Genomic DNA, 23459 nt, shown 5'->3' with positions numbered 1-23459 from the left:
CCATAGGTTTTGCAGAGTTAGGTCGTGGGTTCGAAACTTCGCCCCCGTCAAAATTTTTGAATTTTTTGAGTTCATCGTTTTCTTGTTGATCTTGTTGAACTGCAACACCATGGATCCAGATCAGGGCTCTTCGAGAAGCAGGAAGGTACTGACATACACGAAATCCCTTATTTCTCTGAATGTTTTCTGGTCCAAATTTATGTTTTTTATGCGTGTCTTTTCAGCACAAGTACACTCCCAGGCCGCCCAAAGCTCATACTCCCAAAAAGTAATTCAACAAATTCACTTTGAATTCCTCGTATCATTGCAAACATTGTTCTCTGATTGCCTTAAGAAATTGCTTCGATGCAGCCAACTGGACAATAAGCAAGACGAAGACAGCACACCTGCTCGACTTCTCTCGCGTCGATATGTAAGTCTCTTCACTCCTCATTTTCCCTATTCTTCATCTTCTTTTCACTGTTCTGCTCTAATTTTTAGCTTTTATTATTTGTTCTGAACTTGTCTTTCAAAATCAATTGCTGTGAAAACTAATTTCCCTCTTAGATCCGTTAGCCAAAACTATGAATTGTAATGTTCCAAACATAAATTGTCCCTCTCCTTGCTGTTGACGACAAGTTAAGGGTATCTCTGTTCTCGTTTAGGAAAAGAAGACTGTTATAGTAATAAAACTCAGAAATGTTTATACACTTGAATTATTCAGTCAAAACCAGTTGTCTTCTTTAACTACGACTCTATTTTTATTTTTTTTTTGAAAAAAAATATAAAGGTCGCATTTTTAATTCAACATAACTAATAGTAGTTAGCGAAGAATTTAAATAAGTAATTGCAATAACAATCTTACCAATTTTTTGTATTCATTAAAAAAATTACATTCAAAACAGAGTATAATAAAAGTTTAAGTAAAAATAAGTATTTTTTTTTCGCGCAAAAAAAATAACAAATACCAAGATTTTTGGGATTACCGAAAGGGAATCAAAGTTTAAAATTATTGAAAGTACTAAGTCAACTTTGTTTCCTTATTCTTTTACCTTCTCTTCAATAAAAGAAATCTATAACTTCATGTTCAGTTTCTGATTAATTTCGGTATAATTGTTCAGAATAGCTTACTCGTGATCTCTGGCTTCCTGAACCATAGCGAAGATATAGTATCTGATCATGTCATCAATATTGCAGCTAGCCTTATTTATGGTCCTTCATGCTCGAAATGTCTTCTACCAGATTAGACTATATAGACGAATAGTAATTCTCCATTTAGAAGTCTATTTTATAAATGTGAATTAGACTTAACATTTTTGTTTTATTAATCCTTAACTAAGTTCCCAAAAATTATGTTTGCCATTGTATCAACCTCTGTTAAAGAAGTTGCCACAAAGACTTCACGGATTAACTCGGTTAAATATATCACAAGGAGCAATTGTTACGTTGAGCTTTTCCTTTTAGTTGTCCTTTTTTAATTCCCTTAATGCTAAAGTGTCACTAATTTACTTTTTTTTCTACGTTTGCAGGAGAATTCTGCGAGGCGAGAGCCTAAAGTCGAAAGAAAATGTAAATTATCATTAGTTTAAGCTTACATGCCATAATACATAGTTGAAAATACCAAAAATATGGCATTCATTATCAGGCAATCTTTCATGATAGTTCATTGCTTTTAGGAAATGTTTGTGGTTAATGATGAAGTCTTTTAAATTAAAGATATTTGTATGGAGAGGAGAGGTAATTAATATAGTTTATCTGGGTAAAGGGAAAAACCCGGTTATAGTTTCAAACGAGTTATAGTACATTTAAATCAAATATGTTATGGTTCTACACTATTTTACCATGGAAAATATTAGTGGAGCATTTTGTGTAAAGCTCCTTGATTAGTTGATTGCGTGGCCTGCCCACAATGACAAACTATCTTCACCTTCGTGATTGATATCTTATTCATGTTGTTTGCTGCTTATTTTCGGTGTTTTAAAACGTGCAGCAAGCGTGGAAGTTGCATTTAGTCCTGGAATTTCATCAACCTCCCTCAGGTCATATGGCACGAGCAAAGCTATAGATAATGGCACAAACAGTGGCTCGCCGTCTACATATTTTTCTAAAGAGCAAATTCGTTCACGACGTTCTTCTGCTGCTACTGAGGATCAAAATGATACCAGCACGATAGATGTTACTGATAATACCATCAATGCATCAGCCAGGAAATTCAAAAGAGAGTACAAGGAACCATGGGTGAGAATCTGTGATCACTATCATCTATTCCATCGTTATCTGTATCTTTCTCAAGCATCTAAGCATTTCAATGTTTATCTACAGGATTATAACAACTCTTATTATCCCATTACTCTTCCACTAAGGAAGCCAAATTCTGGAAATCCAGGTTTGTTCTAATATATATATGTCAATAAATGATCTATTAATAGAATTAATATTCGTGACCTCGACTGATAAAAGTCCGAAGGATAACTTTTACACAGTGCAGTAGCAGTACTCTAGAAGATATAAATTTAGCAGAAGTCTCCAAAGGATGCTTTTCTAAACATTGACAGTCATGTGACTTTTTAATCTGCTAGAAATTCTTGATGAGGAAGAATTTGGAGAAGCTGCTACTAGTTCGGAGTATGATGAGAATACTGTTAACTCTGCTGCAGAACTCGAGCTCTTGGTTAGTAGTCATCATGGAATATAATAAATTGTACAAGCATTATACAGCTGAAACAGATATAATACTGCTCAGATGATTGTTTGACAGGAGAAGAGCGAGCAACATAAGATGTTTTTATTTCAGCTTCCTAGAAATATGCCTTTTAACGAGGGGAAGGAGAAGGAGCAAATTCGTACAACAGGATCCGGAAAGGCGCGTGCTTTGGAAGAGTTGCCAAGCGGATATATGGGAAAAATGCAGGTGTACAAGAGTGGAGCAATCAAACTTAAACTTGGAGAAGCTCTGTTCGACGTACGAAACTAAGAATGTTTTTTTGCTATTTTCCCATCTCCATTTGTTAAACTAAGTGCAAAGTCAGTTTATTTTTCCCTTGTGGTTCCAATTAAAATTGAAGAATGAATTTTTTTGTCGGTAGCAGATCAATATTTTAGTTCTTTTACTTGTAACTACAATTACTGCTTATATAATCTTTTGTTCTCTTACAGCTGTCTCCGGGTACAAAATGTGGATTTGCTCAAGATATCGTAGCGGTGAACTTTGCACAGAAACAGATCTGCAATCTTGGCGAGATTAGCAATAAGGTTGTTGTAGTTCCTGATCTTGATTCAATTGATCTGAGAAACACTGGAGGCAAAAATGACTAATGCACCGCGTGCAGGAATGGCACGGTACCTTTCTGGCTTGTGTGAATATGTGATTAATCAAAAAGTCACTGCCAATGGGCAAGTGCAAATTGGATACTAGAACAAGCATTTAACTAATGAAATATCAAGCGGAAAATTAAATACATTTTCTGTAATTGCTTTGGTTACAGGAGTGATTCTGACAAGATTGACTAGTATGGGCACAGTTCACTTGCTTCAACAGATTTGATCTTTTAAGAAAAATGGCCAGCGATGACTATTTTAAACGCATTCTATATCACTGACTAAAATATACTTCCCTTGTATTGTAACATAAAAACCCACTCTAGGCAATCATACTAGTTATGCTGAATAGGAAACTTAAAGCTTCGAAGAAATGTTTTTCAATCAACACAATTGTACTTGAGATATAGAGAAGCATAATCAAGCTTGTTAAGATCAAATTCGCATATAGATTGTAAAGACCAAGTCAAATTCAAGTATACAAATGATAGCTTTTACTCCTTGTTTGGTCCAAAAGGAAGCAAAATCTCTTCTTTTTTGTTTGGGAAGAAGCAAAAAGGGAAAAATAGGTAAACATCCCAATCCCAAAGTTTTACCCACAAGAAATAGTTCCAAAGAATCATTGAGAACTGTCACCACTTAGTTGAACTATCCCGTGGATTAGCTTCTCATTGAATGAATTAGATTAATAGAAACGACCCACCACCACAAATAGGAAGATCATTATGGAAAGCATGAAAGAAACTCTCAGTTTCATTTTGAACGAATTAGATTTTCCTGCATATGCTGCTCTCTTGTGACGTGCAGTTTGAAACAACTTCTTCACAATCTCGGTGATATTCTCAATTGCTTCCATGAGTTTGGCTACTACAGCATCAGACATCCGCAGTATGACATTTTTTGTGTCAGGGGAGTCATTGTCCACTGTTACATCCGAGCTCTCATCTCTTTCTGCAAATTTCAAGTCCAAATTAATCAAAATATAATACCTATATAAACGTGGAAAGTGTCAGTGACATGTCTAACATGCAATAAATGTACAAATGAAATCATATCTCTGCAACAAGATATCATGTTTTTAGTTATTAGTATGAATATCGGATGAGTTACATTGAAAGTCTAGTATGAATAAATTCTCAGAAAATTCAACCAGTTAAACCATTTCATTACATACAATAACACCTAAAAACCAACCTGCATTTAGGGCGTTCCTTAATTCCTGTACGGCTTGGTTTTTCTGTACAGCATCCCAAACAGATTTATCTGATGATAATGATCTTACCATCCTCTGCAACAAGACAAACACATTTTTAAAATTAATGAAATTGCTCTTTGCCCAAAGACTTATATATTTCGTGTGAATGGCAACAGATTTGTCATCAGATCATTTTCACTAGTTTTCTTTACATAATTTATATACAAACAAAAAGCTCAAATATCTGCTGTCAAGTAACTTTGTACAAACATAAAAATAATTCTACAAATTCAACAACCAGAGGTAACTAAAATCTTATTCATGATTATATACAAACATCTGAGTTATTTTATTAAAATAGGAGTCATGTATCATAAACTACACCTCCACACATGCATCAGTCTGCAATAAATGAACTGCAAAAGAAGCTCTATCAAAAACATCAGCTTGTAACATGCTTGAATTATATGAACAGAGAGAAGGTTCTTTCCAGTCTGCTTCAGACAGATCTGAATCTACTTGATCAACCAAAGGAGTATCTTTGACATTATCTACTTCCCTGTCCAATTGGTAATGATAGGTGTTCCTAACATGCTGGACAGGTGAACAAGACCCAAAGACCCTGCACGTACAAAAATTTAATAGGTAATAGTATTTAAAAGAGATATATAAAGACTAATTCATATCACTTTTCAAGCATAAAAACTAAAATATAAATATTACTCGGCATAGGAATAAAATGAATAACTAAACTCAAACATTAAAACAATTAAACATTTCAACAACTAAGATATAAAAAAGAAGACGACCAAAGTGTCAATTCCGAAATTTTACCACATATACCATATTTTGGCATGCATTGCAGTAGAACAGGTAAGAGTAAATTACACTAACACCGTCACTTTTCTCCGTTACCCCTTTCTTTTTATAATTAACATGCTTAATGGATAGAAATACATTGCATGATTAGACTCAATGATACCAAAAAAGAGATTACAGAGTGTTTCCTTGTTAAAAAAATGGTCATGATTGTGTGCAAATTCAAGAAAACTCAGGGTGTCAGTATCATTTGCTGAACAAATGATTTTGCCAAAACAATTGCTTACTGTTTAAGTGAAGTTAGAGCAGTTTGAATCTCAGTGGGAGAAGGAACGGCTCCAAAAAGGGTTTCATCATCATCCACAAAAACCTTGTTTGGGTGATCTGCATCATCGCTGTGAGAGGAAAAAGACGAAACGGGCATCTGAGAGGCAGAGAACGAACCCCTCTTGCAAGGAGAAGACGAGATGACAAGGTACGAGGATTCGATTTTGTGATCATTGCTACAATCAGAAGTAGAAGAATCCCTAGAAAAACTTTTTATACTGTTTTTCGCTGTTTGCCCATGAAAATAGTAAGACATCTTAGGACCGATAAGAGCTGAACGCTGAACAGATGGAAAACAGATAGAAAACAAAGATATGCCCTTTCTTAATAAAAATATATATCTAAAAATATAATTATTACAATAAAAATGTATATACATAAAATAGATGTACTTTATTAATTTTTATAAAATTAGTTGTTTTTTTAAAATATATAAAAGAATATTTATAGTATTATTATAATTATATATTATAGTAAGATAATTACATGTTGTTTTTATATTAAGTAATAATATGTCATTTTTTTTATCTTTACATTAACAAAAATATAGATATCGAGTCGTGATCTCCTTTGCAAATAGTCAATTTATCTTCTTCTCTAATCAGTGTCAAAGTATTGTAACACATAATATACTTTTATTTTTATGTATTTAATATTATGAATTTGAATTTAAATTTCAATATTTATCATTTATTTTGGCATATTAATATGTCATGTATTTTGTGATATGTTTTTATTTTACGGTTTCTTGTTTGAAATTTAACCTTTGTTGTGTAAAATAATTGACATTTTTTTTATCTCCTGTTATTATTTTTAATTATTTTATTCATTTTACTAAAATTTCTTCATTAAATTTTGTTGTACTTTTAATGTTATAATTTCTATGAGTTAAGCGAAATTTGAGAAAGAAAGAAAAAAACTATTTTTAAGAAATTAGTTGAACAAACTCACTCATTAAACAAAAATTGAGCATATTATTGAATATTTTATGTGTCGAAGTGGTCTACTTAGTGAAACAATAATAATTGAAAATTCTCATAAATTGAAAATGTTTAGGTTAGATGTTAACCAAACTAATAAATTAGGAATGTATTAATTTTGTTGAAAAATGTCATGTAAGGTCAATTAAAAGAAGCTAATATAATATGAATATTTAGAATAAAATAATTATAAATATAAATAATGATTCAAGAAAGATTATCTTTTTAAAATTTTCTAATCATAGTAACGAAGTGTACCTCTTATCTGGCTCTCTTAGTATAAGATATATTTAGTGCAACTTGATTAAAGATTAATGGTTCAATTTCTATGTTCAATACTTATTATTACTTAGAAAATCATGATTTACATTAAGATATAAAATCTAATATAGAGATCTCATTAAATCATGGATTATTTTCTATATCTTGAAACAATTTATTATATATTTAAGTAATCAATGTTTAGATGATGATTTTATCCCAATGTTAGCAGTTTTATGTAAAACTATTAAGAACAATAATCTCTTTTCAATGTCAGCAAAAATATCTGTAAATACTCACACCTCCATATAAGCGCATGCCTCGTTATCTACATGTAAATTTTAATGAAACACAACCATAGAAAAAATATTACTAATACTGTTTTTTAAAATAAATAGATATTATCCTGTATCAAATTATGTCCACACCTTATTACTATCCTTGTTTTTTCTTAAATGAAAAATCACAACCACATTATTTTGAATATGTTACATAAAACTCATTTTTTATTTATTCAATTAAACTTACCACACATTATTTTATTTTTTTATATATTTATATACATAAAAACATATTTTTAATATCCTATTTTTCATATATATATATATATAAAGTGTCCCACAGTACAGAAGCAACAAGTGGTTGAAAGTTCTGTACATATTTTGTACAAGGAAATTACCCGTACAACAAATTAGTGGTAGCAGAGCTTTTGGGTTTTTTGGATTTATTAGGGTCAACAGAATTTCAATCCATATTTCTGCACCACAATTATAATTTGTTATGTTCACCATAGAAAAATGCAGAACCTTCAATGGATGAAGACATGAACACAATTTTTTTTCAAGTTTAATTTAATGATAATATTATTTAATTAAGTGCAGTGACTCACTCCTCTTCTCTGCAGTCATGGCTCTTCTCACTTTCCCTCACTTTTGTTCCCATTTTCCATCACGTTCTTCCTTCCCAAACATCCCTTCTTTCTCTCCAACTCGACGCTACTGTTCGATCAAGGAAACCGGAACGGCGATTCTGTGGTTCAAACACGATCTCCGAACCGATGACCACCCCGCGCTTCTCGCTGCCTCCACATTTACCTCACTTCTTCCTATATATGTCTTCGATCGCCGCTTTCTTTCGCGTGAGTAACTAATGCGCTGCAATTTCTGTTAGTGAACTGAACACGCAGTTTAATCTATTGTTTGGTGTTGCAGGTTTCTCCGATGAGACGCTGGAACTGCTTCTGCTTGCACTGCAAGATTTGAGGAAGTCGCTGAAGGATCGCGGTTCCGATTTGATGATCAGATTCGGCAATGCGGACAGCGTCATACAGCAGCTTGCAACGGAGGTTGTTACTTTGTTAGTTGGAGTTTTCTTGCTTAATCTATAGTTCATTTTCGTGCCGTTCCTTTTCTTAAGTAAATTCATCGCTCAGGCCGGAACAGGTCAAAGCCACTTGTGTGTTCGCGGAACAAGAGGTGGAGTATGAGCTACGCCTCATCATAGACGTGGTAAAACAGCGTTTGAAGTCCGTCAGTGTTCCGCAAGGGAGTCCTAGGATTGAATTATGGCAAACTCCGTTTTATGAAGTGAAGGTAGGTGGCAGATTGTTAGAGACTAATTAACTGTGTTTGTTACGTAATGTATGAAAATTTGACTTGGACGAGTTGATTATGTAAAAGTTGAACTCATGGTATGTTACTGTTACATAGGATTTGCAAAAGCTTCCAGCGTCGTATGATGAGTTTAAGAAACTTCGACTTCCTGTGACTACACCACTTCAACTGTCAGTGTCAACGTTACCTGGTGTAGAGATAGAACTGGACTGGGGTGAGTTCCGTGGTGGATAGATCTCTTTACAGGATATTTTGTTTATTGTTATTGTTATCTTTTTCACTGCATTTGTTACTTTTTTTTTTATTAAATTCATTTAATGTTGCCAAAAGTTATGCACTGATTGTTCATTGAATTAGGTGTTCTCCCTTCGTATGATGATATAAATGGATTTATGACCAGCAGCCAACGTAAATCAGGAGAGAATTGGAGGCTAATCAAGGAAACCTCAGCTGAAACCGTTTTACGCAGAAAAGCATTGGAGTCTGGCGATAGAATTGAAAGAAGTTCTAGCTTTGGGCAAACACAATCAAGGGAGCGTAGTGGATCTGTTTTTGTGACAAAAGAAGGAAATGCCGTAGGAGGTGGAACAAACAATGTACTGAATGCACTAGCTGCATATCTAAGATATTTGGAAGGAACAGCTCGTGATGACTGGCAAGAGTATGTAGACAACTTACCTTTTGAAGTTTTTGTTTTTTGTTAAATTTCTTGGAAATATGGAGGCTGAAAATAATTTTTTATAGCTGGATTCTCATTATTCTCCTCATTTTAAGGAGAATGATGTTCTAAAAAATAAACAGAGCCATAATATTTCCCCTTTTTGGTTTTCTGTTTCTGTTTCAGTGTTTTGTATGCATTTCTTCCATTCTTTTATTACATTCTGTTTCCCCTGTATCGTAAGAAGGGATAAAAAGTTTTGTGCGTAGCATTGTTAACATCACTTGCAGCAATTTTCATACTCTACTGTTTTGGTCAGTTTCTCCTCCTAAGTGATTAATTCATTAACGCTCGCAAGGTGTTCTTTCTTAGTAATGTCTATAATAGTCATTTAATCGACATTCATTCACTAAGTTTATAAACTTTGGTGGTTGAAGTCATAATGTAAAAATTACATGTTATGAAATGTACTTCAATTTGTGCAGGGTGCATGAAAAAGTGCGTGCTTCTGAAAGTCGGGATGGAGCATCATTTATTGGTCTATTCGGTCCTGCCCTGTCTCTTGGCATTATTTCTAGAAGAAGAGTATATTACGAAGCTATCAAATATGAGCAAGAAAGAAATGCAGGTTTCTTATCACCCTTTGGTTATTCAGCTGCCACGATTGCAGCAGCAGTTGATGCTGTGTGCTCAATGGAGGTGCTAGTTATAACTGTTATGCTTTGTTTGAGTACAAAATTATTTTGCGCCTTATTGATTTTGTTTTGTCTTATATGTAATACCATGGTACTTGCCACGAACTTTTTTCTTTTCTTCTTTTGTCAAATGATTTGTTTATATGTTTGTCGTAGTGGTATTGGCTTATGGCTTTGAGAAATCAGACAAACAATGACGGAGTATACTCAACAAGGATATGGAAATGGAAAGGATTTCTTATCGAGGTATTCTATTGATTGGTTCATGGTCAATGTTTGATTTTTCGTGAAGTCCACTTTGCAAGAGCCCACTCAATTTTTTTTTCTCAGTGAAATGAGTCAAGACCAGAAGTACTCAGTACAGCTTAAGTAAAATATTTATAAAATTTCCTGCTAATTTCTTGTCTAAATGGATTTTCCCAGTATACAGTTGCTGGTGAGGATGGTCCTGCCGTTCTTCTTGTGCATGGTTTTGGTGCCTTTTGGGAGCATTACCGTGACAACATAAATGGTTTAGCTGAATCTGGAAATCGAGTTTGGGCAATTACTATTTTAGGATTTGGCAAATCAGAAAAGCCAAATGTTGTATACACTGAACTCTTGTGGGCTGAACTATTGAGAGATTTTATTGTTGATGTTGTGGGTGAACCAGTTCACATTGTTGGCAACTCAATTGGCGGTATGACTAAAGCATGATTGGGTATCTTGCACCAAAAAAATGTGTCGTTTGCACACATGCAATAATTTGGTTCCTGTGTGTGTGTGTGTGTGTATTACCAGTTTATTCTCACTTCTGTTGACGATTTGATAATTTAACAATTACTTTTCCCTACTCTAGGTTATCTTGTTGCTATCGTTGCTGGTATTTGGAGTGATTTGATCAAATCCCTTGTTCTGATCAACAGTGCGGGCAATGTCATCCCAAGTTATTCATTCATACCACTGTCTAGAGTAAGTGTAATCGAGAACAACTCAAGTTCATACAACATTTGTAAGATATTATACTTTTTCTATTGGCTATGCCTGAAAAACTGCAGTTTGCTTCTTCTTGTCGTAAACTTTTGCTGCCGTTGATGTGTGATATCATCTTCTTGTTAGAACCGTACAGATGTTTCCGTTATACGTAATGTATCATCTAGTCTTCAATGGAAACGTACCATGAGTGGATAGTTTTCATGAATAGAGATAAGCATCTAAAACTGCGAATATAATCGTAATGAATCTTAGCAGCTGGGTTGTGTTGATTTCTTCGAACCATGATTTGACGTTTTATTGTGAGTGCAACATAATTAGTTTGTTCTATTTAAAAGTTCATTTTTTTGTGTACTTGTAAAAGGTTCAGGACAGACAAACTTCGGGGGCTTCCTGGTTGGGGTCTCGCATTCTTCTGTTCTACTTGAGGCTAAGAACTCAGGAGTTACTTAAGAAATGTTATCCAACTGTAAGTGTAATTTTTGTCACTAATTTTCAAATCTCATTTATTTGTTATACATTTGTTGTGATGGTGGCTTATTGTGTTTTCTTTGTAGAGGGTTGAAAGAGCAGATGATCGGCTCATAAATGAAATGCTAAGAGCAGTATCCTCTACTTTTAGAATCTAAATTATTTGTATTGTGTCAGCAAGTTTCACATTCTGATACACAATTCTTCCTGTGACATCTCCTTTACATATTAAAAGTCATATGATCCTGGTGTGCTTGTGGTGTTGGAAAGCATCTTTAGCTTTAATCTTTCGATACCTGTAAACTTTCTTCTTGAAGATGTCAAGGAAAAGGTCCTAATCATACAGGTATTATAACATGGATATCAAGTTTTATGGGCGACAAAGGATGGATTAATATGTTTTGAGAATGACTCTTATAGTCATAAATTGTTATTCATTTCTTTGTTATTAGGGAATGAAAGATCCGATTTCTGATTCCAACTCCAAGGTGGCTATGCTTAAAGAACACTGTGATGGAGTTATAATTAAGGAGTTAGAAGCTGGTAGCCTGAGTTTTTTTATATCTGTACTTTTATATAACAAAGTACTTGGGCTTTGTTTCAAATTGACCCATTTTCTTCTTCACATTTACACAGGTCATTGTCCGCACGATGAGGTACCAGAACGAGTGAATAGTATCATTTGTGAGTGGATAATCGGTGTAGAAAGTAAAATTTTGGTAGAATGTCCGGTGTAATATTGATTGATATCAAGGAACTGCCAACTGCATACAAGCATGCCATCCTGGTAATTCTCCTGCGCATATTAATACACCAGTATTGCCTTGTTGACAGTTGATTGGTAACTGGATCCAGCACAAACTTAATCCAACAGTCGACAAAACCTCAAACAAGACATGTATAGCTTCCTGCATTTTTGTTATTTCTAACTTCACTGTAATTTCAATTTTAGTTTTATTTATTATTTTAATTATTTTAAATTATAAAAAGTATTTCAAAAAGTGACAAAGGTTAACCAAACATTTTTAAACATGTTTAGTAATATCATTTGGATTATAGTATTTTCAAGAATTCACATTTTTTGGATTATAACATCGTAACCAGCAAAAATTGCCTCTTATTTTTGGTTCTTCGCATTTCCTGTTTTCTTTATCCCTAGGTTTTCCTCCTCGTGTATAATCATTGTTATTTGATTGATAATTATGGGGGTGAATATCCAACAACCATGCAGTGCGATCCTTCGTAAACGGAGGAGTCTTGAATCTGTTTAGCCGATCTTGTTTTTCTGGGATATCCCACACCTTCAACAGTTGTTCCTCTGGGATTTGATTATTTCTTGGGGCTTCCGTTGCATTTATTTTTCACAAGTTTTTGTTTGGGGGGTAAAGAGCAACGATCAAATAAATGATTAATACGGCACTTAACATGCAACAGAACAGAACACGCGAATAAAGTCAACCACCTAGTATTGGTTTATTTATTGTTAAACTGTAATGTGAAAAATAAATACTTTTTTTGAAACTTATAATTTTACCAAAATTTAAAACTACTTTGTTGATGATTTTTAAATGTTCTTTTACCAAAAAAATTCTCTCGTTTTATTCTTACGAACATAAATGTTGGTCTAAGGAGGACAAAAAAAAAGAAAATCATTTAGTTTTGTTAGTTTAACTCAGGAATAAAGGTACAATAATCAACTTTATAAAATAACTATTTTTATTTATTTATTATTTTCCTATCACGTCAATTAAACTACCAAATTTTAAAATATTTTATCTCTAATTTCATTTCTTTTTTCTCAATTTTCATATATTTTTATTTCTCAAAATACGAAAACAGAAGATAAATTAATTTTACTGTGAGCCGCAACAGTTAGTACATCTTGACGAGAGAGAAGTTACCTTTCTATTTTCTACGTCACTTCTCTATATCTTCCACATCTACAAACAATACGCCATTAAATTTTTGAATTTCATTAAGCAATACATAAACTGCAGCATATAGTATTAATGCTCCTAATAGTTAAATGAAAATATATATTCTTACTGCGAGCTGAATAAAATAAGTTTATCTTCAAAACAATAAATTGAAATTAAAACTAAAATTAGAATTGAAGTAAACATTTCACAGCAGAAGACACAAAAATCCTACCGAACGTAGGAGCATCCTGGCTTAGTACTTTCGTCAAACACCCTGCAGTAGTGGTGGAAGCCGCTTGAAATATTTTTAAAACCTTGAGTTGATGACTTTTATAATTCTTCAAAGCTTAATCCATAATCAAACGCTTCCGAGTTCCGAAGGCGCAACTCACAGCTTCCTCGCCCTCGCCGGAACTCAACAGAATCGCTTATTCATCGTCCACCGTGTGGCAAACCTAAACAGCTGAGCTAGGTATTTCACTCTGTTACATTCACTCTGTCTCAGAATCCGTATCCAAAATCGTGTGCATTGGTAATTCTGGCATATGACGTATTCGAGTAATTGATCCAGGAATCATTTTCATTTCCGCAGTTGCAATGTCAAAGAATAAAGATGCTACCAATCTCTCTCGCACCTTTAAATACCTATTAGGTCAGTTCATTCTTTTCACCTCTTGTAGCAACATTACCACCATCGTCTCGCTTGTTCACATTCCTAATATATTAGACGTGATTAAAAAATTAGTTATGTTCCGCAGTTAATTGGAGTCTATTTATTTTGGATTATTACGACGATAGCTTTTTACCCTGCCTTGTGAGCTGACTCGTTGATATTTCCCCATTCCATTTTACTTTTTTGGGATATCGTGAATCCAGCTACCCAGTTCTTGTCAAGAGGGATTCCATTTATATTCAATACATGGATTGTAAGGCATCTCACGCAAGAGGACTATGCGGTAACTGTTTTCCCATACTCTCTTTAATTTTAATTGCTGTCTCTATCTTCCCCGTGCATAATAGTTACTTCACAGTCAAGAGATGCGTTTTCCAGTTGTGCTGTCTCTATTCATTTCTTGGAATTGATTTACTTTCTTTTGCCTCTTGCTTTAGTTCTAAATTTGTTTATTGGGCGTCAATTTATTTTTTATGCCTTTTGTGTCATTATGACCTGCATCATAAGATTTATGATAAAAATTGATTTACCATCTTGACAACTTTTTTTTTTTTATGCAGCTGTACGCAGTGCAGTTTCATCTGCTAGTCACATGTATATTATTTCTTAGCCGGGAAGGCTTTCGACGAGCATGCTTGCGAATGGACCTGAAATGGTGATCCCTTTATGCTCTTTCTAGTTCTGTTACGTAGGAAGAAGTGTATTTAAAGAAATTGGGCTCCACAGATCTTGTCAAGCGTTAAATGTACAGTAAGAACGAATGAGCACAGTTTTGGTTAGTTCATTAGTTAGAGGGAATGTCTTGTCGGTTAGAATTGGTTACATAAATAGTGAAATCTGATTGTTAAAGGGCGTTCAGTGTATTTGACAGGCTTGTGAGCGAATGGAGAGATCCTTTGTGAAAGGGAAACCTTTGGGGAGAATTCTACTCCACAGTTTCTGTTCTCTTTCAATAATACAGCTCTTAACTTGAATGATTTTTTCTATTTAATTTCCATCTTATTTTCTGAGTTCATATGATCTTATCAACAAGTTTATTCGGCTTAATTTTGATTCCTTGCTTGAATCCTCCTAGTTGTTGGGCTTTTTCCATGCTTGATGATGAGGGCTTTGTTAGTTCTTTTGATACCTCTTGATTGTGCGTATGGTTTGTTTATGGGCCATCTTTTGCATCATGCTTCAAAAGAAAATGAGTATGTGTTAGGTTTAAAGCTACTGCTTCATAGGTGAGCGCTGATTGTTTAATGATTCTTTGGATAAACTATGCTACTTGCCAGAGAAAGAATGTGTACTGGAATTGTATTTAAAAATATATTTCTAGTTTGGTTGAAAGATCTTGTAAAAGGCCGAATTGAGTGTCTCAATTCAATTCTTTGATAGTTAAGAATATTATCAATTTAAAAAGTATTATTATTCAAATAAGTTTAACCAAGGTTTTATATCTTTCATTTATTTTATTTTTAATTCAATTATTCCCAAACTTGAGTGAGCTCCATTTATAATATGTAACTTTTTATGTTATAGTGATGGCAATTCAATGGGAGATGTTGTGAAGCTAATGAAAGTAGTGTGGATGAGTTTCCCTCTTGGAATATTTATTACAATTGTAATATGCCTTTTTGTCTTCTGGTGGCAACAAATAAGTTATTGTAGTCCACATGGGCAAGCTATCTTGATCAATGGTAATCTAATGTAGCTTTTTGTCATCTATACACTTTTTTTTCTTTTAACTTTCATGAGTTATCAATGTTTTTTTCTGTAATCTTATCTCTCTTCAAAACATATGAAACCACGCATCCTTAAACAACTTTCCAAAAATTTTCAGATTTTGTAAATTTTGAAAATTTATGAGTAGAGTTCACTTGTTATGCCAGGTTTTGCATGTATTTTGGAGCTCTTGGCTGAGCCTGCGTACATTCTCTCACAAAGCATGGTTTTACTTGAATTACGGCTGATGGTTGAGACTATAGCCACTCTGTTACGATGCTTGACAATGTATTTTCTAATCAGCAAGCAAACTGGAATTGTAAGAGTGGACTTATACTGAGCTGCAGATATTTACTTTTACTATTGTTAAGCAAACAGCCAGTGCTTTTTCTGTTAAGCTTGTAGATATGCTAATAACATTGATTCTTGAAGGGACTTCTATTGCGCTAGTTTCTTGCTATTGTTTAAGTAAATTACTGCTGATTTTCTGTTTGGTTTACTAACATTTGTTCATAAATTTTAGAATATTGAGACCATAAAACCAAGGGTATATTATTTTTTGCTTATTTAAATAATTAATTTAATAATTTTGAATTTAAGGTTTTTGAAACATCAGATGAATCAGACATGCAATCCAATGGCCAAAAACAATTACAGAAAGCAAAATGCTGTACAAATTAGAGAAAACACCTACTAAACTAGAAGTGTAAATCAATTTGGATATTGATGTTCTAAGGGACTTTTTTGTTTGAAAAAATGTTCCGTTTTTTATGTTGTATGTTTTTTGTTTTCTGGAGTTATACAGGAAAAAGACAGCAGAAAATGAAACAGAAACCATTTTTTAAACCAAACAGCGCCTAATATTAGGACTATTGAAGTTTCATTTGAATCTTTGCTGATATATATGTTTTCTGAGTGATAAAGGAGTCCTGATAAAAAAATCCGGTTAAAAAGTTTAATGATACAGATGTTGAAACCCAAGAATAATAGCTGTCTTTTATTAGTTCAATCATATTGGGCAGGTAAACAATGCAAATGAGCTTTCAAGTGGTGCACTCTTGTATCATTGATAGTATGCTGCTGTGTTGCTTGTTTATAGCATTTCATTTCATCAATTTTAGGATGTCTGCCATGTTATTTTACTCACAAGTTTCAAGAACTTTTTTCTGCATTGTGCATTTTATTTTTTATGCACTCACAATTTGGTATGATAATGCTGTTATCAATCAATTCTCTAGTAAACTAATCTATTAGAGTACCAAAAAAATGTTTTATATTTGTGACATATCTATGTGTAAATGCAACTGATTCTGAGTTGAATGATCATTTCCAGGAAAAATCAATCATATTTGGTTTGTCACAGTCTGCATATGGAGCCAGCTTATTTCTTGGTTATTGGGGCTATCTTTTGCTTTTCCAAAAATTGAAGGTTTCATACCTCTTTCCATTCAGGTATAGTTATTTATTTCCATATAGTTTTAACTATATGGGAAATTTTCTTCTATAAGCTCTAAGCAGCAGTCTCATTGAGGAGGGATCATGTTTGCCAGATGCTACTATATGTAATATTTATTGATCATAGTGATTTTGTTTTTCTGCTGTGGACATATATAATTATATGTGCCTCTAGTTTGCTGTAGGTTGAACCATGTTTAAGTTCATGTGTATTTTTTGATGGCTGAGTTAATGTTATTCCTAACAGACTTATCATCTGATTGTTTTACATGTTAAGATGTTGCACTTTTCTCCTGATGTGATGCATGGTATATAAAACATGCTTTGCAAGGAAAAGTTGAAAATCTAAATCGTTAACAACTTAATTTTGCTTTATGTTTGCTTATTTATCATCAATGTATGATTTATCAGTAACAATTTTTGCAGAAAAGGAAAACTGATTGATTTTGACCAGCAGCTGTCCAAGATGTGTATACTGTTTACCTTTCAATCCTTTCGAAAATTGATCCTTCAGGAAGGAGAAAAGATAGTACTTGTATGGTTGGATACACCATATAATCAGGCAGTATACGGCGTGGTGGACAAATTGGGTTGGTATTTGGTTTGAGTAATTTGTTTCAGAAAGCTTAATTATTATGTTATAAATTTAATTGAATCAGGAGTGTTTCCTATTTTATTGTGTTTCCTATTTCTTGTGTGAACATTTTTGTATTCTTTTTTTTTTTTGAAAAAAAAATCTCCACCTTTCAGGTAGCTTAGTGGTGAGACTTGTCTTTTTACCTTTCGAAGAAAGTTCGTATGCAACTTTTGCAAGGTCTGCTTCAGGTTCTATTTCTCTCTTGTTTACTTGATGCTTGAACCAGAAAATTTAAATAGCTTTCATATAACTATTATTTGGTTCTACTGTAGTTTTTGCTTCTTCCTTTGTTTGTCTCTTTGTATTGCTTATTTCTTTTGAGCTGCAGTTCTTAATTTGCCCCTTATTTCTATCTTCATCATTTACCTGGCTAGTTGTGTATGTCTATTAGGTTTCAGTATCAGTCCTCTCATACTCATCCACACATAAAAACTATAATGCTTTTAGAAATTGATCAACCAAAGTCAATTTATTAATGAAACAATAAAGTTGGACGGGCACCAGCATATGCTAGCACTATATAACTTACATCACGCCATACGAAAATATATCTATTTAAATATAGTTTATGTATGTCATGTTACAAATATTTTATCTAGACCTCCTTTAATTTTGTTATAAGCACATCATACTGAGTTCCTTTCTTATTTAATAATAAATTTTAATTGTTTTTGGTGGTCAATTCTGACAGGACAATATCCAGGAAAAAGCAAGAAATTGGGAAATGGCTTGACGGAATCCCTTAAGTTAGTTTTGTTGATTGGTAAGTCTTTTCATTTAATTTCATATTGTTTCCTCAATACATATTTCTTAGTTTTCCTATTATTCAGTCAAAAGGAGTTGTCTGTGGTCCTTGTTTGAAGAAAGATGCATCTTTACCCATATCTTAGTTTGACTATGAGTAATCAATTGTTCTGCAAAGATTGCAAAAGTAAGAAATGTTGATGTCGAGTAACTCAGAATAGTTCACATAAGTTGCATTTAGACAAATATTACTTAATAGGCAAATTTGATTGTATGTTCCGCCATTGCCCAATATTCAATTTGCTGTAAAATGCTGTGTTGACTATTGACCAATAATGTTCTGTTTTGTATGAATAAGAAAACTTAAACCTAGATGTTTCTCTTTTTAATCTGTATGAATTTCTGTTGTGAGAATTGATAAAAAGAATGAAAAATTTGAATCTAACTTTGAGATTGTTCCCCTTCCCTTGAATGAGCATTGAGTGGCATACTAGACAAGATGAATTAGGAATGTGTGCATTAGAGAAAAAGTTGAATAACACCTGCAGTAAAAGAATTGGTAGAATTTATTGTTTTTGCTTGTGTGGAGAAAACAGAAAGTAGACCACATGGAATGTAATTCTAATGGCTAATGCTGGACGTAGAACCATAGAATAAGGCTGAGTAAAACTATTTGCCAAACTATTAAGAAGGATTTAGAAGTCAGCCATTTGCCTTTGTAAATGAATCCACCTTAGAACAGTATGGCGACATTTGATTCATGTAGCCAACCTTATGTGTAATAGGAAAAAGACTTGTTTGTGGTTGTTGTTGACCCTTCCCTTTGGAAAAAAATAAAAATAAAAGAGGGATATCACTTTGTTAAAAGAGTTCCTTTTAGCTTGACTTCTGTTACTTGTACCGCATTCCACAGGCAAGAGCCTTTGCATGAGAAACTGAAAAAATTGCGGTCTGCTTGATGATTGACATTTGTGTACATATAATTTGATGCAATCAATAATACTAAATTATCCTGTAATGAGGATGTTATTTGAGGTATATATCTGGTTTGCATTAAATTAGGAAAATTAGTTGCTTGTCATTGGTAACAAGCAACAATTATGCGCAGATGCATTATCTTTTCTCCCTAAAAGTCAAACTGAACCACTTATGTAATTTTGAAGAATAAAAGAAGTTGTGACCATAACGATTATGCAGTTAGCTTAATTGTGTCCCCCTGGAAAAAATGTTTTGGACATGTTTTACCTTAAATTGAATATATTTTTTTTCTCGTGGTATAATATCCAGCTTTAATTTTTTTTTTGCAGGCCTTGTTTTTATGGCATTTGGTCCAAGTTATTCTTATTCACTCATTAGATTGCTTTATGGTGAAAAATGGAGTGATGGAGAAGCGTCAACTGCCCTCCGTTGTTATTGCTTTTATGTCATTGTTTTGGCCATGAATGGTAATCTACCTTATCTAATGTTACTATTTATTTTTATTCTAAGTACATTGATCGTTTGCAGGTTACAACGCATCTCATGTTTTTTATTCTTTATATAATCTAAATTTTTTGAATACATTTTCTAAATTTAATAACATCTAAAGGAATTAATAAGTGTGTTAGATAAGCTCTATTAGCTGTTAGATTTTGTCTAGATAAACTTCATAAGTATCAATAGGAAAATATAAAAAAGAAGTTAAAATGCAATGACCTTCTTCATAAGCTAACCTCAATGTGTGTGCCTTTGTACTAGTTGGAGTTTAGGCCCCTTGAGAGTTCTGGGAATCATTTGTACTCTTTTATGTTAATAGAAACTTTTCTTTCTATAATTCTGAACCAGTTTTCTTCAAAATGGTTGTTAAGTAACAGCAGAAGGATAACTGAAAATGGGATCATTTTCAAGCTTTGGGAAGGGGGGTATACTTATATTGGGGTATGTCTGGAGTAAAGTGAGAAATATATTTCATAAACTCGAAGGAGGATTGTTTCTTATTAGATTAATGTATTCTAGGTCAAATTATCAATTTGCAATTTCTGCTTGTAGATTTGATTAACTTGAATGCCTAATACCTTCTGATAAAATAAGTTTTTGCTGAACCTTTTGGGCCTTTGACTGAATAACATTAATTTTACATTTACTTCTGTGTTTGTGACTTGCTAAATGGTGTATCGAATTCTTTAATCTCGTGATTATAATATTCCTTGCTTGTTTCAGGAACCTCTGAAGCCTTTATGCATGCAGTTGCAACCGAGAGCCAACTCAAGCGATCTAATGATTCACTACTTATATTCTCGTTGATATATATAATTTTGAATGTCCTGTTAATAAGGTTAGCTGGGGCTGTTGGCTTGATAATGGCAAATTCTCTCAGTATCCTTTCTACTTTACCGTTATTTATTTCATGTTATTTCAGAATTTACATTTGTTTTTCCCTTATGGAAAGTCATGTGGATACTCAAGCATTACAGCTATTATTTATAAGCGGCTAAAATCCAATTTCATTGCAAGTTCAACTATTACTAGCACAGCAATACTGTTGGATTTTTACAAATGTGCCCTGCGTTCATCTCCCAAGAATTTTATGTGGTTCCTGTCAGTTCAAAACTTTGATTTCCATGTTTAATTTTCGTAATTTGTTGAAGAGAAAAAGTTTTTTACGGTTACTTGACTTGACTATAGATATGACCCTGAGGATTTTATACTCTGCTATATTCATAAAGAAGTACTTCCAGGTATGGTGGCTATTAGCTCTGCTTGGCCGACTGTAATTTGATGCTAATTCCTCTGACCTCGGATTTTTTTATTTTTTTGTCCACAGGGATCTTCCTCATTTTCTTTCTATGAATGCTTGCCGTCAGGATGGATTATTCTGTTACTTTCAGGCATAATCACTCTCATTTCTGAGAATGTCTTTTTGGACCGAGATAATTTCTGGCCATCATTCATGGTCCATTTCTCTGTTGGGCTGGCTTGCTTCTGTGTGTCATCATACGTGATGTATATTCATATTTCCTCTATTCTGTTTACTTCGAAGATCTAGTGCTGTGTGTGTGTGTGTCTATATATATATATATATATATATATATATATATATATATATATATTTTTTATTGTTTCCTATTGTTAAAATGCTTTTGTCTTTGTCATTCAGCTATTGCCGGGAAAAAACATTCATCAGAAGACTTGTTCGCTTTAATGATCATGTGGACTGAAGACTTCTGCAATATGTCTTGGAGGTGAGTTTTGTTTCTTTGAAACAGTTAGTATTTTAAGATTTGTTATTCATGATAAATGACAATTTTGGTGTAGTTACTGGAAGATGATGGAACGTCAGTTAGTTTTCTATGGGCTATATCCCAAGCAGCAGAATAGTGGCAGACATAACCTTAAAGGTTCAATTTTTGGTATATGTATAGTATTTACTTTAGCCATGTTTTCTATAACCTATTGACAGTTCATTGCGGTTTCGGCTGTGTCTATTTACTCAAATTATTGTCGGAGTTAAGCAGCATGTGTGGTGTATAAAGATAGAAAAATAGTGTTTTCTATTATTCCCAAAATTCTTCCACACATATTTCGTGGAATGTTTCTTATTTCATCTTACGATAGGAATACTTACATTTATTTTGAAATAAAGGAGATTCCGCATGCGCGCTTCGTGCTAGTGGTCATTATGTTTAAAGTTGAAAAGTTCATTGGATTTTCCTCGTTGCTTTTTGTATAAATAGAGATTCGACATAATTGCTTTTCATTATGATTTTGTAGCTTAAAAATATCCATAATCCCTTTGAAGGAGGACAAAGGTAGCGTAACAAAAGCATATATTTCTGAGAGATGAATGCTCTTTGGTCCAGCATTTTGGATTTCCAAATTGTAAATTATAGACCAAACACTTTGTTTATAACACCAACACCACCATCAAAGCTCAAAAATTCCAGGAAAAAAAGGAAGGCATCTCAAAATTTTGAAGGTTTTATGAACATGAAATTGTCATTTGTGGTATCTTGGGATTACGAAGCACCTTTCTAATGTCGATATTGAGTATTAGAATATTCTAAGGGCTTTGCTGTATATTCACTTCAAACACTTTTCATTTTGAAATTCAAGTCATTAAAGATAATGAACAGAAGGTGATATCTGAAGTGATAATAAAATAAGACAAAAATCCTATCCTAAAAAGTATTATCGCAAATGTTCAGTGGGGGAGAACATTGCTCTGACTATAATTAAATATAATGAATAAACTCAGCTTTTTTATGTAACTATTGCAATGCAAATTATCACTAAAATTAAAAAAAGTGTAATTATAATATAAATATCAAGTACAATTTTAATTAACATAATAAATTTTGTTTATTATTAAAAAAAAGTCATTATGCCATTATTTCATAACAAATGAATTACACTGATTATAATAAATCATTATTATTTTCAAATTTTATAGTGGTGTCGTTGTTAGAGTAGATGTTACGCAGGTAAAGACATCATACGAAATTTCAAGAATCACTGTCAATGTCAATTTATATTTCACATTAAAATTAAAATAATAATGGGGTGATACACATATATTATAAAAATAAAATAGTCATGAAAGAGTAAATTTTTGTATTTTTTTTAGAAAGAAGAGAATAAAAAAAAATTGTGTAATAAATGTAAAAAACTGTGTGAAAGTATAGCTTCTTTAAAAATTAACAGGACATCTTTCTCTGTATTTCTAACATTATTTTAATTTTCTCAATTCATATTACTGCATGAGATGTGGTAACAGGTAACAAGGTACACACTATACTGATAAATATTGTGTAGAATGTAAAAAGAAAGAGTTGGCTAGTACAATTTTATTACAGGGATACGAGTAAAAAAAGAAGTGACATCAAATTACAAAAAGACAAATTCTTATATCTTCATTGAAAAAAAAGAACAAATTGGTAAGACTTATGAGGAGCATAGATAGATATGTATCTGTCAGTGAATCTGTCATATGGGTGAGGCAGAAATTTTAAAAGTCAACACCAATACTCCAAAAAGCAAAGCAGTGATGAAGGAAATGG

At 32.9% G+C, this 23459-nt stretch overlaps 4 protein-coding genes across 8 annotated transcripts; 3 read left to right on the top strand and 1 right to left on the bottom strand.

The window, feature by feature from the left end:
• LOC124843477 (RNA polymerase III RPC4) lies at nucleotides 1-3799 on the top strand. Of its 2 annotated transcripts, XM_088110624.1 has the most exons (10): nucleotides 1-145; nucleotides 225-268; nucleotides 352-412; nucleotides 1509-1548; nucleotides 1970-2217; nucleotides 2302-2365; nucleotides 2559-2650; nucleotides 2738-2941; nucleotides 3136-3318; nucleotides 3465-3799. In XM_088110624.1, the coding sequence occupies exons 1-9, from the start codon at nucleotides 110-112 to the stop codon at nucleotides 3292-3294; spliced, it is 948 nt and encodes a 315-aa protein (XP_087966750.1). In that variant the 5' UTR covers nucleotides 1-109; the 3' UTR covers nucleotides 3295-3318; nucleotides 3465-3799. The 2 variants fall into 2 exon arrangements, with proteins under 2 accessions (XP_087966750.1, XP_047176188.1); XM_047320232.2 differs by lacking the exon at nucleotides 3465-3799 and having other exon boundaries at nucleotides 3136-3437.
• LOC124843478 (uncharacterized) lies at nucleotides 3715-5943 on the bottom strand. The gene is made up of 4 exons (XM_047320234.2): nucleotides 5599-5943; nucleotides 4877-5114; nucleotides 4492-4585; nucleotides 3715-4248 (listed from the first exon to the last, which is right to left on the bottom strand). Exons 1-4 carry the CDS (start codon nucleotides 5892-5894, stop codon nucleotides 3983-3985), a joined length of 894 nt encoding a protein of 297 aa, XP_047176190.1. The 5' UTR covers nucleotides 5895-5943; the 3' UTR covers nucleotides 3715-3982.
• A 1726-nt stretch (nucleotides 5944-7669) lies between these two features.
• LOC124843479 (DNA photolyase) lies at nucleotides 7670-12349 on the top strand. 2 transcript variants are annotated; one of them, XM_047320235.2, is made up of 14 exons: nucleotides 7670-8017; nucleotides 8091-8224; nucleotides 8322-8471; nucleotides 8589-8706; nucleotides 8850-9153; nucleotides 9636-9849; nucleotides 10002-10091; nucleotides 10269-10524; nucleotides 10684-10796; nucleotides 11182-11286; nucleotides 11375-11422; nucleotides 11524-11634; nucleotides 11741-11831; nucleotides 11925-12349. In XM_047320235.2, exons 1-14 carry the CDS (start codon nucleotides 7786-7788, stop codon nucleotides 12023-12025), a joined length of 2067 nt encoding a protein of 688 aa, XP_047176191.1. In that variant the 5' UTR covers nucleotides 7670-7785; the 3' UTR covers nucleotides 12026-12349. The 2 variants fall into 2 exon arrangements, with proteins under 2 accessions (XP_047176191.1, XP_047176192.1); XM_047320236.2 differs by having other exon boundaries at nucleotides 7879-8017; nucleotides 8312-8471.
• A 932-nt stretch (nucleotides 12350-13281) lies between these two features.
• LOC124843473 (lipid transporter) lies at nucleotides 13282-22090 on the top strand. 3 transcript variants are annotated; one of them, XM_047320228.2, is made up of 16 exons: nucleotides 13282-13679; nucleotides 13779-13859; nucleotides 14084-14163; nucleotides 14441-14535; nucleotides 15405-15562; nucleotides 15755-15906; nucleotides 16921-17039; nucleotides 17469-17632; nucleotides 17793-17867; nucleotides 18371-18442; nucleotides 19731-19868; nucleotides 20623-20778; nucleotides 21088-21140; nucleotides 21227-21405; nucleotides 21560-21644; nucleotides 21718-22090. In XM_047320228.2, exons 2-15 carry the CDS (start codon nucleotides 13805-13807, stop codon nucleotides 21618-21620), a joined length of 1557 nt encoding a protein of 518 aa, XP_047176184.1. In that variant the 5' UTR covers nucleotides 13282-13679; nucleotides 13779-13804; the 3' UTR covers nucleotides 21621-21644; nucleotides 21718-22090. The 3 variants fall into 3 exon arrangements, with proteins under 3 accessions (XP_047176184.1, XP_047176183.1, XP_087965255.1); XM_047320227.2 differs by having other exon boundaries at nucleotides 13283-13679; nucleotides 13800-13859; XM_088109129.1 differs by lacking the exons at nucleotides 13282-13679; nucleotides 13779-13859; nucleotides 14084-14163 and having other exon boundaries at nucleotides 14500-14625.
• Nucleotides 22091-23459: the final 1369 nt, after the last annotated feature.

This window comes from Vigna umbellata, chromosome 3 (assembly GCF_029865625.1).
Source record: "Vigna umbellata cultivar VRB3 chromosome 3, Vumbellata_1.0, whole genome shotgun sequence".
Taxonomy (NCBI): Eukaryota; Viridiplantae; Streptophyta; class Magnoliopsida; order Fabales; family Fabaceae; genus Vigna; species Vigna umbellata.
The sequence above is the reverse complement of the archived record's forward strand: the minus strand, read 5'-3'. Positions and strand labels throughout refer to the sequence as shown.

Excerpts from the sequence above, each read along its gene's own strand:
- LOC124843477 (XM_088110624.1), top strand. The coding sequence starts at position 110 with ATGGATCCAGATCAGGGCTCTTCGAGAAGCAGGAAG. Across the intron at positions 413-1,508 it reads GACTTCTCTCGCGTCGATAT|GAGAATTCTGCGAGGCGAGA; the intron begins GTAAGTCTCTTC and ends CTACGTTTGCAG. Across the intron at positions 2,366-2,558 it reads GCCAAATTCTGGAAATCCAG|AAATTCTTGATGAGGAAGAA; the intron begins GTTTGTTCTAAT and ends TTAATCTGCTAG.
- LOC124843478 (XM_047320234.2), bottom strand. The coding sequence starts at position 5,894 with ATGTCTTACTATTTTCATGGGCAAACAGCGAAAAACAGTATAAAAAGT. Across the intron at positions 5,115-5,598 it reads GCTCTAACTTCACTTAAACA|GGTCTTTGGGTCTTGTTCAC; the intron begins GTAAGCAATTGT and ends TTGTACGTGCAG. Across the intron at positions 4,586-4,876 it reads AGACTGATGCATGTGTGGAG|AGGATGGTAAGATCATTATC; the intron begins GTGTAGTTTATG and ends GTCTTGTTGCAG.
- LOC124843479 (XM_047320235.2), top strand. The coding sequence starts at position 7,786 with ATGGCTCTTCTCACTTTCCCTCACTTTTGTTCCCATTTTCCATCACGT. Across the intron at positions 10,092-10,268 it reads GGAAAGGATTTCTTATCGAG|TATACAGTTGCTGGTGAGGA; the intron begins GTATTCTATTGA and ends GGATTTTCCCAG. Across the intron at positions 11,287-11,374 it reads TTAAGAAATGTTATCCAACT|AGGGTTGAAAGAGCAGATGA; the intron begins GTAAGTGTAATT and ends TTTTCTTTGTAG.
- LOC124843473 (XM_047320228.2), top strand. The coding sequence starts at position 13,805 with ATGTCAAAGAATAAAGATGCTACCAATCTCTCTCGCACCTTTAAATAC. Across the intron at positions 15,907-16,920 it reads TCAGCAAGCAAACTGGAATT|GAAAAATCAATCATATTTGG; the intron begins GTAAGAGTGGAC and ends GATCATTTCCAG. Across the intron at positions 17,040-17,468 it reads TCATACCTCTTTCCATTCAG|AAAAGGAAAACTGATTGATT; the intron begins GTATAGTTATTT and ends CAATTTTTGCAG.